Genomic DNA, 13,058 nt, shown 5'->3' on the forward strand with positions numbered 1-13,058 from the left:
GTAAAAAGGTTACATCTTGAGAGGGAAAGCTTGGCTTTGAATGGGACTGGACCATGCAAGTCCCCAGAAAGTATTTCCCGACATCAATGGAAGCACCAGCTCCAAAGGTGCTAAAGTTGGAAGCAACAATGTAATTGACAGTCTCAACAAAGGAGCCATCAGAGTCAAAGGTACTGACTTCCACCTATGCCACTGACAATGACAACAGTTGACTGATAATATCAAAGGGACTGGGGCTCAAACTGACCCCCAATGAAGAAATCTCAAGACACAAATCAGAGAAGGGGCAAAAAAGGTGCTCTTGAACCTCAACATTGGCAAGGAAGACTCCCAAAACCACATTTATTGTACCCTGAAAAATACCTGCCACATTCTTTTGTAGTCCAACTGGATTGATACAGGCCTTCAGGATCTGACAGACACTGAACTGGAGGAGCAGGGATGTGAAGCTTAGGCACTTTCACTGCAGGGAAGGAATTCTCTTAAGGGGAGCTACACCCACATCTTGTTCAGATTTAGCAAGAATAGGTTCCACAAACAGCACATTTTCTGCAGAAACACATTTATCTACAGACACCTCAAGCTGACTTTTTAACAGATACAGAAACTTTCTCAATAATTAATTGCTTTTTAGATGATCAAGAGAACAAGCCTTGAAGATGTAAGGAAAAACCTGGGACAAGAATTCTGCAGCAGTGGTAGAACAGAATTTCTTCATGTCTAAATGGTTCTTCCTTTTGTTTACATTGGAGGGCTTGAAAGCAGCACAAATCTGGCACTCCTCTAAAAAATGGACCTAACCTACACATTTAATACACTTAGTGTGTTTACTCAGGGAGACCACACACCCCACACACATTATTTTATCTGTGTTTGGACAACCAGGTAGGTGGGTTGTTCCTGGGAACCTTTTCAGTCATAACATAGACACAATGGCAGCGTACAAATACAGACAATCATCAGAAGCCATAGAGAATTTTACATGAAGTATGTCGACACTAATAAGGTGTATCAGACATGATCAAGTACAATGTAATAAAGTGGAATTCTGAAGCTAAATCCATACAACAAATCCAAGGTTAATAGATGGGGCTTAAAAGATGACGAATACAACAGGATAGCATGAAAGGTATTTTTATGCCCTGTTAAGTCAACATAATACTTAGGATCTATAAGAACAATTTTGTTGAGATTAGATGTTCAGTGATGACTTTGGTATAATACTTCTCCAGTTGTAATGTTTTCTAGTTACAATTCTGAATGAGAAGTTATTATATTTTAAAATATAGCAACATTCAGATTAAAAGTCTGGTATATTTCCAAGGACAAGAGCTAGGTTGCCAGCGATGAAGATGCACATGATACTTTGTGTCTAATGCTAATAAAAGAATTCTAAGATATGTATGGTGCCTACATTAATTTATATACATATTTGCAACTCAATTTTTATATTATTTTCAGTGTTTTAACAATTTATTAGCAAGATACTCATTCAAACCAAAGATATGTTGTTTCTTACATTACATGAGACTTGCATTTCTTAAAACGACTGCAGCCATGCTTTTTTCTCAAAATTGAAACGAGCAACACCACTAACACTAAAGCAGTCAGCAAATAACATGGCAGCAGGAAAGGAGAGGGGAGCCTAACTAAACTTACTCAGAAGTATAACCGCACAAACTGACCAGAATCAAGGTTTATTTACTTTACCATTTGTTCACTGGGTTGGTAAACAGGTCCAAAGACATTTTCCAGGCATTGCCCAGGGCAAGAAGGCAAAAGGACAAATCAATGAAAAAGAGACGACACAAGCACAGTGTAAGAACACAATATGCAATGAACAAAAAGTATTAATAAAAATGTACATAAACAGTCATACAAACTAAAAAGGTACCGAGCAGCAAAACTATGTGTAGGTGATAGATTTAACCATTATTTTGTTTTACATTTCAAGCATTAAAGTGGAGAAAATTAGTGACGAGAAAAAATAATGAAATATAATGAAAAAATAAAAGGTGTACTGCTTAGGAATAAAAAAAAAGCAAAGGCTACTACAGTAATTGCTTAAAGATGCAGAAAGAAGAGAGGTATGCTTGTCGGGGATTATTAAAGTAACCACAGTTAGTTTTAAATAAATGCTCTTTTGTGTGCGTTATGAAATTCTGCAAGCTGTTTGTATCCCTAACTTTAACAGGAAGTACATTCCAAATAGCAGGAGCAATCTTTACTAATGCTCTCTCAGTGCTGATACGTTTAGGTTGTGTTCTATAAAAAGTGAAGCACTTTAGGTGTTTTCTAAGGAATTACAGACTGCTTCTTAACTGTAGTTTACTTTTCAGAGGTGGACAGTAGCTGTCATGAATAAGCCTGAAAATGAGCTTATTCAATAAGAATGATGTTCTTTCTTGAATGGGAAGTCAGTTGGCTTTTGGCAATACCATGCAGTGCTGTGTTAAAGTGGGGATAATACTAATTTATAATAATTTTCTCGAATTTTGTATAGTGTATAACAATTTTGTGCTGGAAGTAAACCTATTAGTGTCAGTAAATATTCTAGCCTGGTTAGATGAACCCTAGGGGCTATAAACACACCTGCCCTTACCTTGATAAGGAGAAATGAAACTTTGACAGCAACACTGTAGAACTTCAATACTAGTTGGACTACAGCTTGTGTCTGCAACTTAAAGGTAATGCTTGGATGCAGTGTAAGACCCAGGTGTTTCTGGTGGATTAGTCAACATATGACTATAGAGATCTGAGAGGGAACTGGATTTAGCTAATCTCTATATGTCCCAAGTAACTTGACTGTAGACTTTTGGGAGTTTAGTGTAAGGCTATTACCTTGTAGCCAGTTTCAGAGTAGTGAGAATTCATTTTATATTGCTAAGTTAACTTCAGAAGTAGATCTACTAAGTGCAATGTCATCTGCATATATTATGCAGTTTAGAAGCGGAAGGCTCCAAGTGAGATTGCTAATATACATGGAATCAAACCTGCAAAAAATATACTACAAAGCAACAGCAGCTAGGGGCTACATCATACTGTTAATGACAAACACATGGCTAAAAATACAGAAATAAAGCCTTAGATGCAAAGCACTGAGGGTAAAAGAGAACATCTTAGATGCCTTAAGTATTGCTTCTTGTTGAGGAAAGGGTAAAAAAAAAAACCCAGGCAGATCAGGGGTTTTGCTTTCACTTTTTTCACAAAATATCACAAAACCATAGATTGACGCCCCCCCCCTCGACTTTCCCACTGGAATAAGCCATGCTTCTGACATGTTACATCTCCATGACTGTAAGGAAGTCAAAATAAATGCAACCAAAATGACAACTATTTTTTTAAATGGGAGTGCTTTTCTGTTTTGAACACACACCTGCCCCCACAATGTCTAATCATTTACTTCCTGGGTACATCTCAGATGCTAGACTGTGACACAGGAATACATTTCAGCTTGTTTCACATACACACAAATCTCTTGAAAATTGAGATCCATAATCATCTACCAGTGACCACAAGTTTTGTTTTCAAAAACAGACTTCATTCACCTTAAAGTAACTATTTTTTGACTCCGTGCATATCTGACATTTACTGTAATCAAGTGAAATAAATGACTGCCTAGAGTAATGCATTTCATCTTGTTTCTTATATGAAGCCCTTGACTATTGAGACCCATGACTGTTTAATCAGTCACATGTACCACTTGATTATAGTTAGTTTGTGAAAACACTCCCCAATTATCATAGTTTAGCTAGATGTGCATCAGCTGTTACACAGTATAAACTAAAGTAATTCCACCCATATTAATGGGTCTACTTTAGGAGAACGAAAAATTAAATTATCGAGGGCACACGAGCAAAAAACCAGTAGTTCGATATTTCGTTTTTCGGATTGCATTACAGTGAAGATAGGAATATTTACCCTTTCCTCACTGTAGTGTTATCTCGGAGTAGAAATATATATTTAGCAGGGGCGCAGCCCCCTACAACAGCAATTTCACGTTTTTGATTTTTCGGTCTTGTCAGCGCTCGATATTTTGATTTTTCGTTGATTTAATATAGACCCCATATTAATGCATTCAATTCACTTCACATAACCAATCAAGTCCCACACCCATGACTTTTTAAAAGTGTTATCAACTGACAGTAAGGTGTGACGCCCATGCACTGGCCCAGTAATCAAGGAGCCCCAATCCTCACACCAGTGAGGGGCATCCACATTGGGAAGGATAACAAATGCACACACAGTAAAGTACAATTTCCCTTAAGAGCACAGAGATCACAGTCAGTCTGGAGCTGGTTTCTCCATTTCTCTCCAGATCACCAATAAGACTCCCCACTGGCACAGCTATAGGGTACAGATTTCAGCAGAGTAGTCAAGCCAAAACATCCAGTGCCCTCTCTGTCCAACCAGTGCTTCGTGTCCCTGCCCAAGCAGCTCCCCCATAGACAGACAGACACACACACACAGATATGGTTTACATACAAACACACACGACACTCGTCGGGAAGATTGGCACAGATTCTCTAGCGATGCCCCCTCCTGCTAGGCTATAAGGCAGTAATCACTGTCACCAACTACTCTTATCAGCTACTAAAAAGGCCCTTACCAAAGGGTGTCCAACTATTACTGTGAAATATTATCCAATTAGTAAGTATGACTGACAGTAGGGCTTATTTGAAGTGGCTTTGTACAGTATCACTACATACATGCAATGTACTCTAGAGCTTAAATTATCTCTACAAAAAACAGCCACAGTTGAAAGGTTTAAAAATATTTAATAAATAATAAAAACACAAGACAAATCTTCTGAATTCAACACAGTGCCAATACTTCAGAAATCACAGGAAAATGCTTAAAGTAATAGTGTAGAATAATCTGACAAATATATAAAACAGCTAGACTAAATTCCTAACTAAGAGCAATCACAGTTCTAAATAAACTTACATAGAGAGCAAAGGCAGAGTACTTGTGAGTGGTCAGTTCTTCAGACAAAATCCAAAATGCTCTAATTTTCTCTCTCCCTGAGAAAGTCTTAAAAATAATACATCACTGCTGGCTCATTTTAGATTACATCATTCTTCTCGGGTTCCCAGGCTAACAGAAACTCAAGAGTTTTAAAATTTCTTTGATCTTGCACCTGGCCAGAAAACTACAGCAATAAAAGAGATTATATATGTAAAATCTAGCAATTAACTATGGCCGCAAAACAATCGAAGGAATTCTTCAGTCCAGACATTATGTCTTTGAGCTCTGGGCTCAGTCATACAATGCTTGACTTATCAGCTTTCTTCCAGCAGAGTGCACTGTGGTTACATTTTTGAAGTTAAACATTTAACAGTTTTCTTACATTTAAGATGACAAGCCTATGGATTTCATTCATATTTACAATGACATAGATTTAGAAAATTCTATCTAGCTAGGCTGGCAGCCTTTACATTGGGCACCTGCTTTCAAACGAAAATGGAAGCCCCCCCCCCCAAAAAAAATAAAATAAAACACTGTTTGACTAGGTATACCTCAAATGTAATTAGTTCATCTTACCTCCCCACACAAACAGCCTTCACACCTCTAATTGTTCTCGGATTAAATCATGGCAAGGTGGCTGCTTTCAAATATACAGTAACCCCTCCCCCCAACCCTTTCTGACTGGGTACCCTGTGGATGGTTAAGAGAAACATTTTGGCCATCATCGTGTATTCAGGTTGTTCTGTGCAGGTACATCTACCCAATTTTCTTTTAAGTCAGAAAAAAAGCGACAGTTAATCACCTGCTTTCAGACACAATCTCCCACCCCAAGTTATCAGCTTTTGATTACAACCACCTATTTTACTACAAACAACTGAATTACATTCTGCCCTAAATAGTAAATTCAGCCTATTCCACACATATGCACCCCTGAAAATGCCAGAATATGACCAAAATGGTGGTCTACTATAAACATCGACATATAATTAATATATATAGCGGGAGATGTACCTCCCCATAATCCTATAGATTTCCAAGGTCTGAACTGGCCATCCTGATATCTTTAACACTAGCAGTACTGCAATATGCTAGCCTACAAAGTGCATAAAGTAGGCAACATGCTACCATGCTTCACACCTGGAACCAGATCTGTAGTACTGCTTTTGGAGCTATTTTCCACTTTTTAGCTAAGACTACTAAGCAGTTTACCCTGCATTGAAAAGGGGCACTAATTAGCATTTTTTTAATGTCACTATGGTGGGTAAAAATGAAGTTAAACTTACCATAATGACAGAACTGTAAGAGGACATGTCAAACAGAGCACCTCACTGGCCCTCTTCAAGAGAGATCTTGATGAGTGGATGGGAAATAGAAAATTCACCCTGGGGATCACTCCAGTGGCTCTACTCAGAGGCAATGGGAACTAAGGTTGGGTGGCACGATGCCAGGGTAATCCTATAGGCCGGCCAGGCTTGCAAATACTCCAGGGGCATTAGCCTAGTACACACCTATGAACCTATACTCCATCCTCTATAAATCAGCAAGACTAACATCACAGGATACGTAAACCTTTCCCAGGCTGCTTGGGACCATCTTCTTTCTTATCATGCATCAAAGATGCTTGCCTCTCCAGATCTGCAGTAACATAACTTTTTTCACATAAAGAAGGAATGAGAAGACAAGCAGAGTCCAGACCAAGCAGACTCTTAAGAGGGGGGAAGGTGAAAGGGTATATCATGGAGGATGAAAGACTAACAAATTTACATCGGTTTCACACATGTGGAGTATCTGATCTGGATACTTCAGTCATTCTCTCCTCCTTCTTTCATTATGTTACCCATGACAAAGTTAAAAAAATAAATAAAAATGATATAATATATTAGATAAAATTCATGAAAAGTCTTGTCACACTACATGTCAAAAATGTTTTATGCATCTGTAACGTTTAACAAATATTGAATCAAACATCCCGTTAAGGAGAACTGTAGCATATCATAAGACCACACATGCCACAATTATTATACTGAACCACTGCACTGAAATGCCACTATCTCTAGTACAATCTTGTACTGTAGTGGTGACTTCACAAACACCGGGTCACACAACACAGGGTTACCATATCAACATACTACTTTAGTAGTATGCAGTAACCCAGTGTGATGCAATGCATTCTGGTTTGCAGTTCTGCAGAACATGCAGACCAGATGCGGAGGGTGTGGGGGGGTGGGGGAACAGATGCGCCTCTGCTCCACCATACCTCCACATGAAAATATAGGATTTAAAAAGACAGCACAGTCTACTCATCCACTGTTTCCATAGTAACTGGTTGTCCTACATAATACAATGGAATATAGTAAACCACAGCATTCCTGGGTCCCATTTAAGGATTGCATGTTTAGCAAATAAAAAGAGAAAACTCATTTGATTTTGTTCCTCTCTCTAAATTTGTGCTGTATAATACAGTCAACAACAGATCTTTTAAGAATCACAGTCATCCCCAATAGCACTAAAAAGCGCAGATATTTCATGCAACAGAAATTGCTGTCATGAATCCTAGACCCAATATATTTATTATAAGTGCATAATATATATATATATATATATATATATATATATATATATATATATATATATATACATACACACACACACACATAGATATGTGCCTATACATATATATATATATATATATATATATATATATATATATATATATATATATATATATATATATATATATATATATATATATATACACATACATACATACATACACACACACACAGATATGTGCCTATATATATATATATATATATATATATATATATATATATATATATATATATATATATATATATATATATATACACACACACACACACATATATATATATATATATATATATATATATACACATATATATACACATACACACACATATATATACACACACACACACATACACAATGCCAGTACTTACTTCTGTGGAAAGGACATCCTTTAAAATGAAGTGGTTTTCCTGTTGAAGGCCCATTTCCTTTTTCTCCAGTACACAATGCTCGGAAATTTTCAGCAGTTTTAGGAACAATGTCTGCAAACAGCTCCAAAACAACACGTCCAACTGCAATGTAAAAATTAACTGCATTAGTGATTTCCAAGATTACCCGATGCCAAAGCGATAAACTTTTCTGGTCAAGACAGAAAGCTGTTCTGAACATGATTTTGCATCCTTTAACCTTCTATAACTCAAACATGACAGTTTCAACTAAACTGACTCTTCCTGAACAAGTTGAAGGCTAGACTTCAATACGATCTGGGTCCTTTACTTCTAATTTAGTACACAACATATTGAGCCTACAGTTCTAAGTCATTTTTATTACCAACTCTGTATGCAATATACTGCACCCATAGTCTTAAATCATGTTTCTTTCACCCTACTTACTAAAGGCATTAATTTTCACCAGGATAGAAGTAGAACAGAGGACAATAGAAATGATGCATTGCCTTCACCAGAACTAATGTAAAGACTACCCAAGTTTAACAAATAATTTTTGAAAACAGGAAGTTTAATTAATGAGAAGTACCTCAAGGGAATTTACAAAGGTCAAGTGAGTATACTCTTTTACAGAGATTAAACAAGAGGGCACAATCTGAAGATACAAAGCAGCTGGCTGAAAGGAATAAGATACAGCATTTTTTAAAAAAAGAAAGGGAACCTGCCTGAAGTGGCCATCAGATAAAGTGAAAAAATTCATGTCTGGACACAACAGACACAGTAATTCTTAATCTGGATGAAAGAATAATAATTAAGCTGCTACTTAAAAGGAAGATGGACACTTTACCTAGAAGGAAGGGAAATGTGGAAATTAAATGGTTATCTACAGGGTCAATAGAAAACTGAATCCATATTTTTCTCTGATTTCCATGTTGCTCTCTGCATAAAATCTACTTTTTTTATTTAAAGAAGTTATATACTTTGTACTAAAAATGCTGAAGTTATCTGCATATGTAAATAAATCTAGCAAAGTATGGGAAAAGCTTAAAATGTTACAGTATATAGTACAGAAAACCAGTGAAAGTCATTTTTGAAGGGATTTATTTTCACAGGTTTATAGGTAAACACTAGTCTGCAGACTATTACAAGTCTAGCCAATAACAGAGGTCAGAATCTATGTACCGTGCATCTTTGAGGTTAAGACCTTAACCTTTTATGACAACCTACCCCCCAAATGAGAGATACAGCAAATGTTAAATTGTTTTTGTATTGCATAAAGACCTAATAACAGGTTCATAAGTGAATAACTAGGCTAAATGCCCTGAAGGACCATTTTAAGCCTAGACAATAATGTGTGGTCAGTATCAAACTGTACTTTTTTGTGTATGAGGTGATCACCTTGACCATTATGCCAAGCCCACCATGCATACCTGGTTTTATCATACAGGGTATTTATTCAAACAGGAAAACAGTTCATTTTAAAGTTGAATCTGAAGTTAGAACAAGCAGTTAAACATCTTTTCATTGCCAAAGAAAATTAACTAACAGGATTGAGAAGAAGAAAAATGTCCCCATTCACAAGGATGAGGCAAGGACTTCTAAGTTGTGCGTGTAAAGCTGGGATTCCCTGCTCTTAATGCCTCATCCTTGTTGCTTATTTACTCAAAGTATGTATAAACGGTTTTGTTGTTCAAAATATTGAATATGTTCAAGGGATATTAATGCACTGATTCCATGCAAGGCTAAAAAATACATTACAAGTGACTGCTCTTATGAAGGTGATGTGGCCTTATTTACAATTTTTGGCAATAAATTATGTTTTTTTTTTTACATTTAACAGTAAAATTTACTTCCCAAAAAGTTAAATGTACTCTGGAAAAGAGGGGGACAACTGTTCACAAACTGATTTAAAATGTATCTTTTAGTGAAACGGGCACAAGTATTAGGATTCCATTATAATCTGTTCAGGATAAAATACTTAAATAAAAAACTAATTATGCATGTGTTGCACTGTGTGATGTTGGCCTTAAAAAGGTATTGTGCAAAAGTCTAAGTCAGCACTGCATTCAAGATACTCAAAATAAAAGCACATACCAAATATCTGTGTAGTAAAGTACAAGAGCAATACAAGCTGCAGCCTATAGACGGTGGTGGGGGTGGGGGTGGGGGGGCTGGGTATGAAGTCCACAATTTTCATGCATTTCCCCTCTTTTTGATAAAGTTTTCCAAAATTTTTAGTTGCCCATTTATTTGCTAACAGAACCCAAGTTTATCCATTTTTCTTATCAAGCAGCGTGCGTACTTATAGATGCCTCACTGTCCACATTTTTAAAGATCAAATCTTGCATCTTGGTTTAACAGAAAGCTCAAATCAAAATCTATCAGTCTTGAAGTCTTCCCACCTCCCAACCCACACAATAAGTTAGACCACAATTAAACGCACAGTTAATGTTTCATAAACTATGTAGTGAAAACTTGGAGAAACTTATGTAAAATGGGATTTTTTTCTTTCTTACTTCAGAATGTCACAGCTTTGTAATCTATATTTAATCTCTGAGAAACTTGCAAAAAAATGTGTGTGGCAAGAAAATATATACAGTTATCGGACCTTTCTCTATGAATGTAAAAGAGGAGATTTCTTGCACCATAACTTGTTAACTGAAATTTAAAGTGTAACTTTCTGCAAATTTTCCAGAAGGATCTGATTGTATGTAATTAAGTTATGAGAGAGTTTAGAGTCAGAAAGCCAAAGGGTCATAAAAATCCAATTGCAAAAATCTTAAAATTCTTTCTGAGCCCAGAAATGTGAAAAAGAGTCAGTTATTAGTAAGCAAACAATGAAAAGACATATGGGAATCATGTTTACTGTCAGTTATTCTATCTTCTAAAATGGGGGGAAAGATCAATTTAATCTGATACAACTACTATGGCTTCTGTGGGAACAGAAGTGATAAACCTAGAATACATATTTGGGAGGGACAGAGAGAAACAGCACCAGCATGACTGAGAGATGATCATCCTTCACTAAATGCAAAACAGTCTGGGTGGAGGAAGCCAATCCCTAGGTGTCCAGGTCAGTACAAAGCCTTTCTTCAGTGCAAAAATTAGGATATTTGACAGTTGTATATGGGTCTTAGAAAGGCTGTATAATCAGCAGCAAGTTTAAAGGGGACAGCAGGTGAAATGTTCAAATGCTCATAGGCAAATTTACCCTCTTCTCCCCTCAGGAAATACCATCAAATATTATTCCCACTGCTAGCACTAAGGAACAGGTCCTTGATGACCTTTCTAAGACCAAGATCACTGCATCAGTGGACCCAGAGGATATCCCAGGATGCCTTCTAATTAGCATGAAACATGACCAGTCAGGCACTCTAGAAATGCTATTTACCCGTAGCCTCAAAACAGGCTTCATGCCTCATGAATAGAGAGCAGCAACAGTCATCCCTCTGCACAAAGGTGGGCCATCTTCACACCCTGGAAACTACAGACCCACAAGTCTCACTAGTTTCATATGCAAAGCCATGGAAAGAATTAATATGGAAATGATCAGTAATGAAACAGGAAACCTCCAGATACTGGACCCAACCTGGTATGGTTTTGTAAAGTGCAAGTTATACCTACTCAACCTAATGGACTTCTTTGAGGAGGTCATCAAAGTAATGGGTAAGGGCAAAATGGTTCTCACTGCCTCCTGTCTAAGGCTTTTGGCACAATACCCCACTCGGGTATTGCTGACAAACTCAAGAGGTTGGGTATAAATTCTTAAAGTCACCCAGTGAATAGCCAGCTGTCTCACAGACAGGACCCAGGAAGAGACTTGGGAAGTCCACCCCTATAAAGAAGCCAGTCATAAGCAGAGTTCCTCAGGGATCAGTCCTGGGTCCACTCCTTTTTGGCATTTACTTTTCTGAAGTCAACACCAAATGTCAAGGTCCTCTGGCTGACCGAATGTGCAGATGACTGCAAATTAGGAGCAAAGAATCCCCCACAGACACAAATGTTCTCCAGGAAGGACTGACACAGACAAATAGCTTGTGTCAGAGCCATGGACCAGAACTAAATGCTAAGAAATGCATAATAGTATCCTTAAGGAAGTCATCAACCCCGGTAACTATCATATTGACAACAAACCCCTAAGAGTTGACCCAGTAGTCAGCGACTTGGGGGCACACATAGACAGTCATCTAGCCTTTGACTATCACGTGTATAGAGATTGAGGAAATCATTCTAGGCTATCCGACTTATAAGCAAAGGTATTGCATCTAGACTCAAAGAGGTCACTGTTCCACTGTATTCAGCATTCATCAGACCCATCACTGAGTACAATGCCCCCCTTTAGCATGCATCTAACCAGGCACATCCAACAAGTGGAATATCCTCAAGAGGTCCCTTACTAAAATTATACGGGGAGTAAATAGCATGCCCTATCCCTGCAGTCCATCTCCTACAAGCTTTTGAGGGGTGAGATCTATGCCTGGCATACAAGGCACTGTCAGTCCCCACCCTGATAGACCTCCTGCATATCCTCAAAACAAACAGCACCAGAATTACCCCTTCTAAAGACTTGCATCTTGTCAGTAATATAAATAAGACCTGCAGGAGAGACAGGTATGTATCCCAGAGACTACACCTACTCTGGAACAGGCTCTCCATCCACATGAAACAGAGTTCTTCCCTAACCCAATTCAAGTGCAACTTGGACAACTGAATAGGGAACAGGAAAAGCATTCCTGGTTTGGCACCTATGTCTCTAATGGGCACAGGCAGCCTGTAAATGGTTCATCTTCCAGGTCCCTGCTTGTACATGCTTCATCTCACAAGACCCTACTTACACTTATCAAGAGTACCAGAACTTGTCAGAGATTTGGGATGCATGGCTAGACTTAAAAAGGCATTAGTGGTCATTAGATCCATAAGTATGTAATAGGCTATCTTCAGAGATGGGTGAATGTATGTAAGGTCACCACAGCTGAAATGCTTGCAGATCTTTGGGTGAGTTAAGCATTCAGTACTTAAAATGAAAGTCTGCAAAAAATATCCTAATGTCTTCTGCTAAACAGTGCAGAGGAGATGGGAGAAAGGGGGACTTCT

General features: G+C 37.7%; 1 protein-coding gene across 3 annotated transcripts in view; it reads right to left on the reverse strand.

Moving 5' to 3' along the window:
- The window catches only part of PPID (peptidylprolyl isomerase D), a 779,435-nt gene that overhangs the window by 743,422 nt on the left and 22,955 nt on the right, over positions 1 to 13,058 (reverse strand). For all 3 annotated transcript variants that reach the window (XM_044062049.1, XM_044062050.1, XM_044062048.1), the window contains exon 2: positions 7,950 to 8,090. In XM_044062049.1, the coding sequence (XP_043917984.1) occupies positions 7,950 to 8,090 (141 nt within the window). The remainder of the gene's footprint in view (positions 1 to 7,949; positions 8,091 to 13,058) is intronic.

Source organism: Protopterus annectens, chromosome 2.part1 (assembly GCF_019279795.1).
Source record: "Protopterus annectens isolate FY-2018-M chromosome 2.part1, PAN1.0, whole genome shotgun sequence".
Classification (NCBI taxonomy): Eukaryota; Metazoa; Chordata; order Ceratodontiformes; family Protopteridae; genus Protopterus; species Protopterus annectens.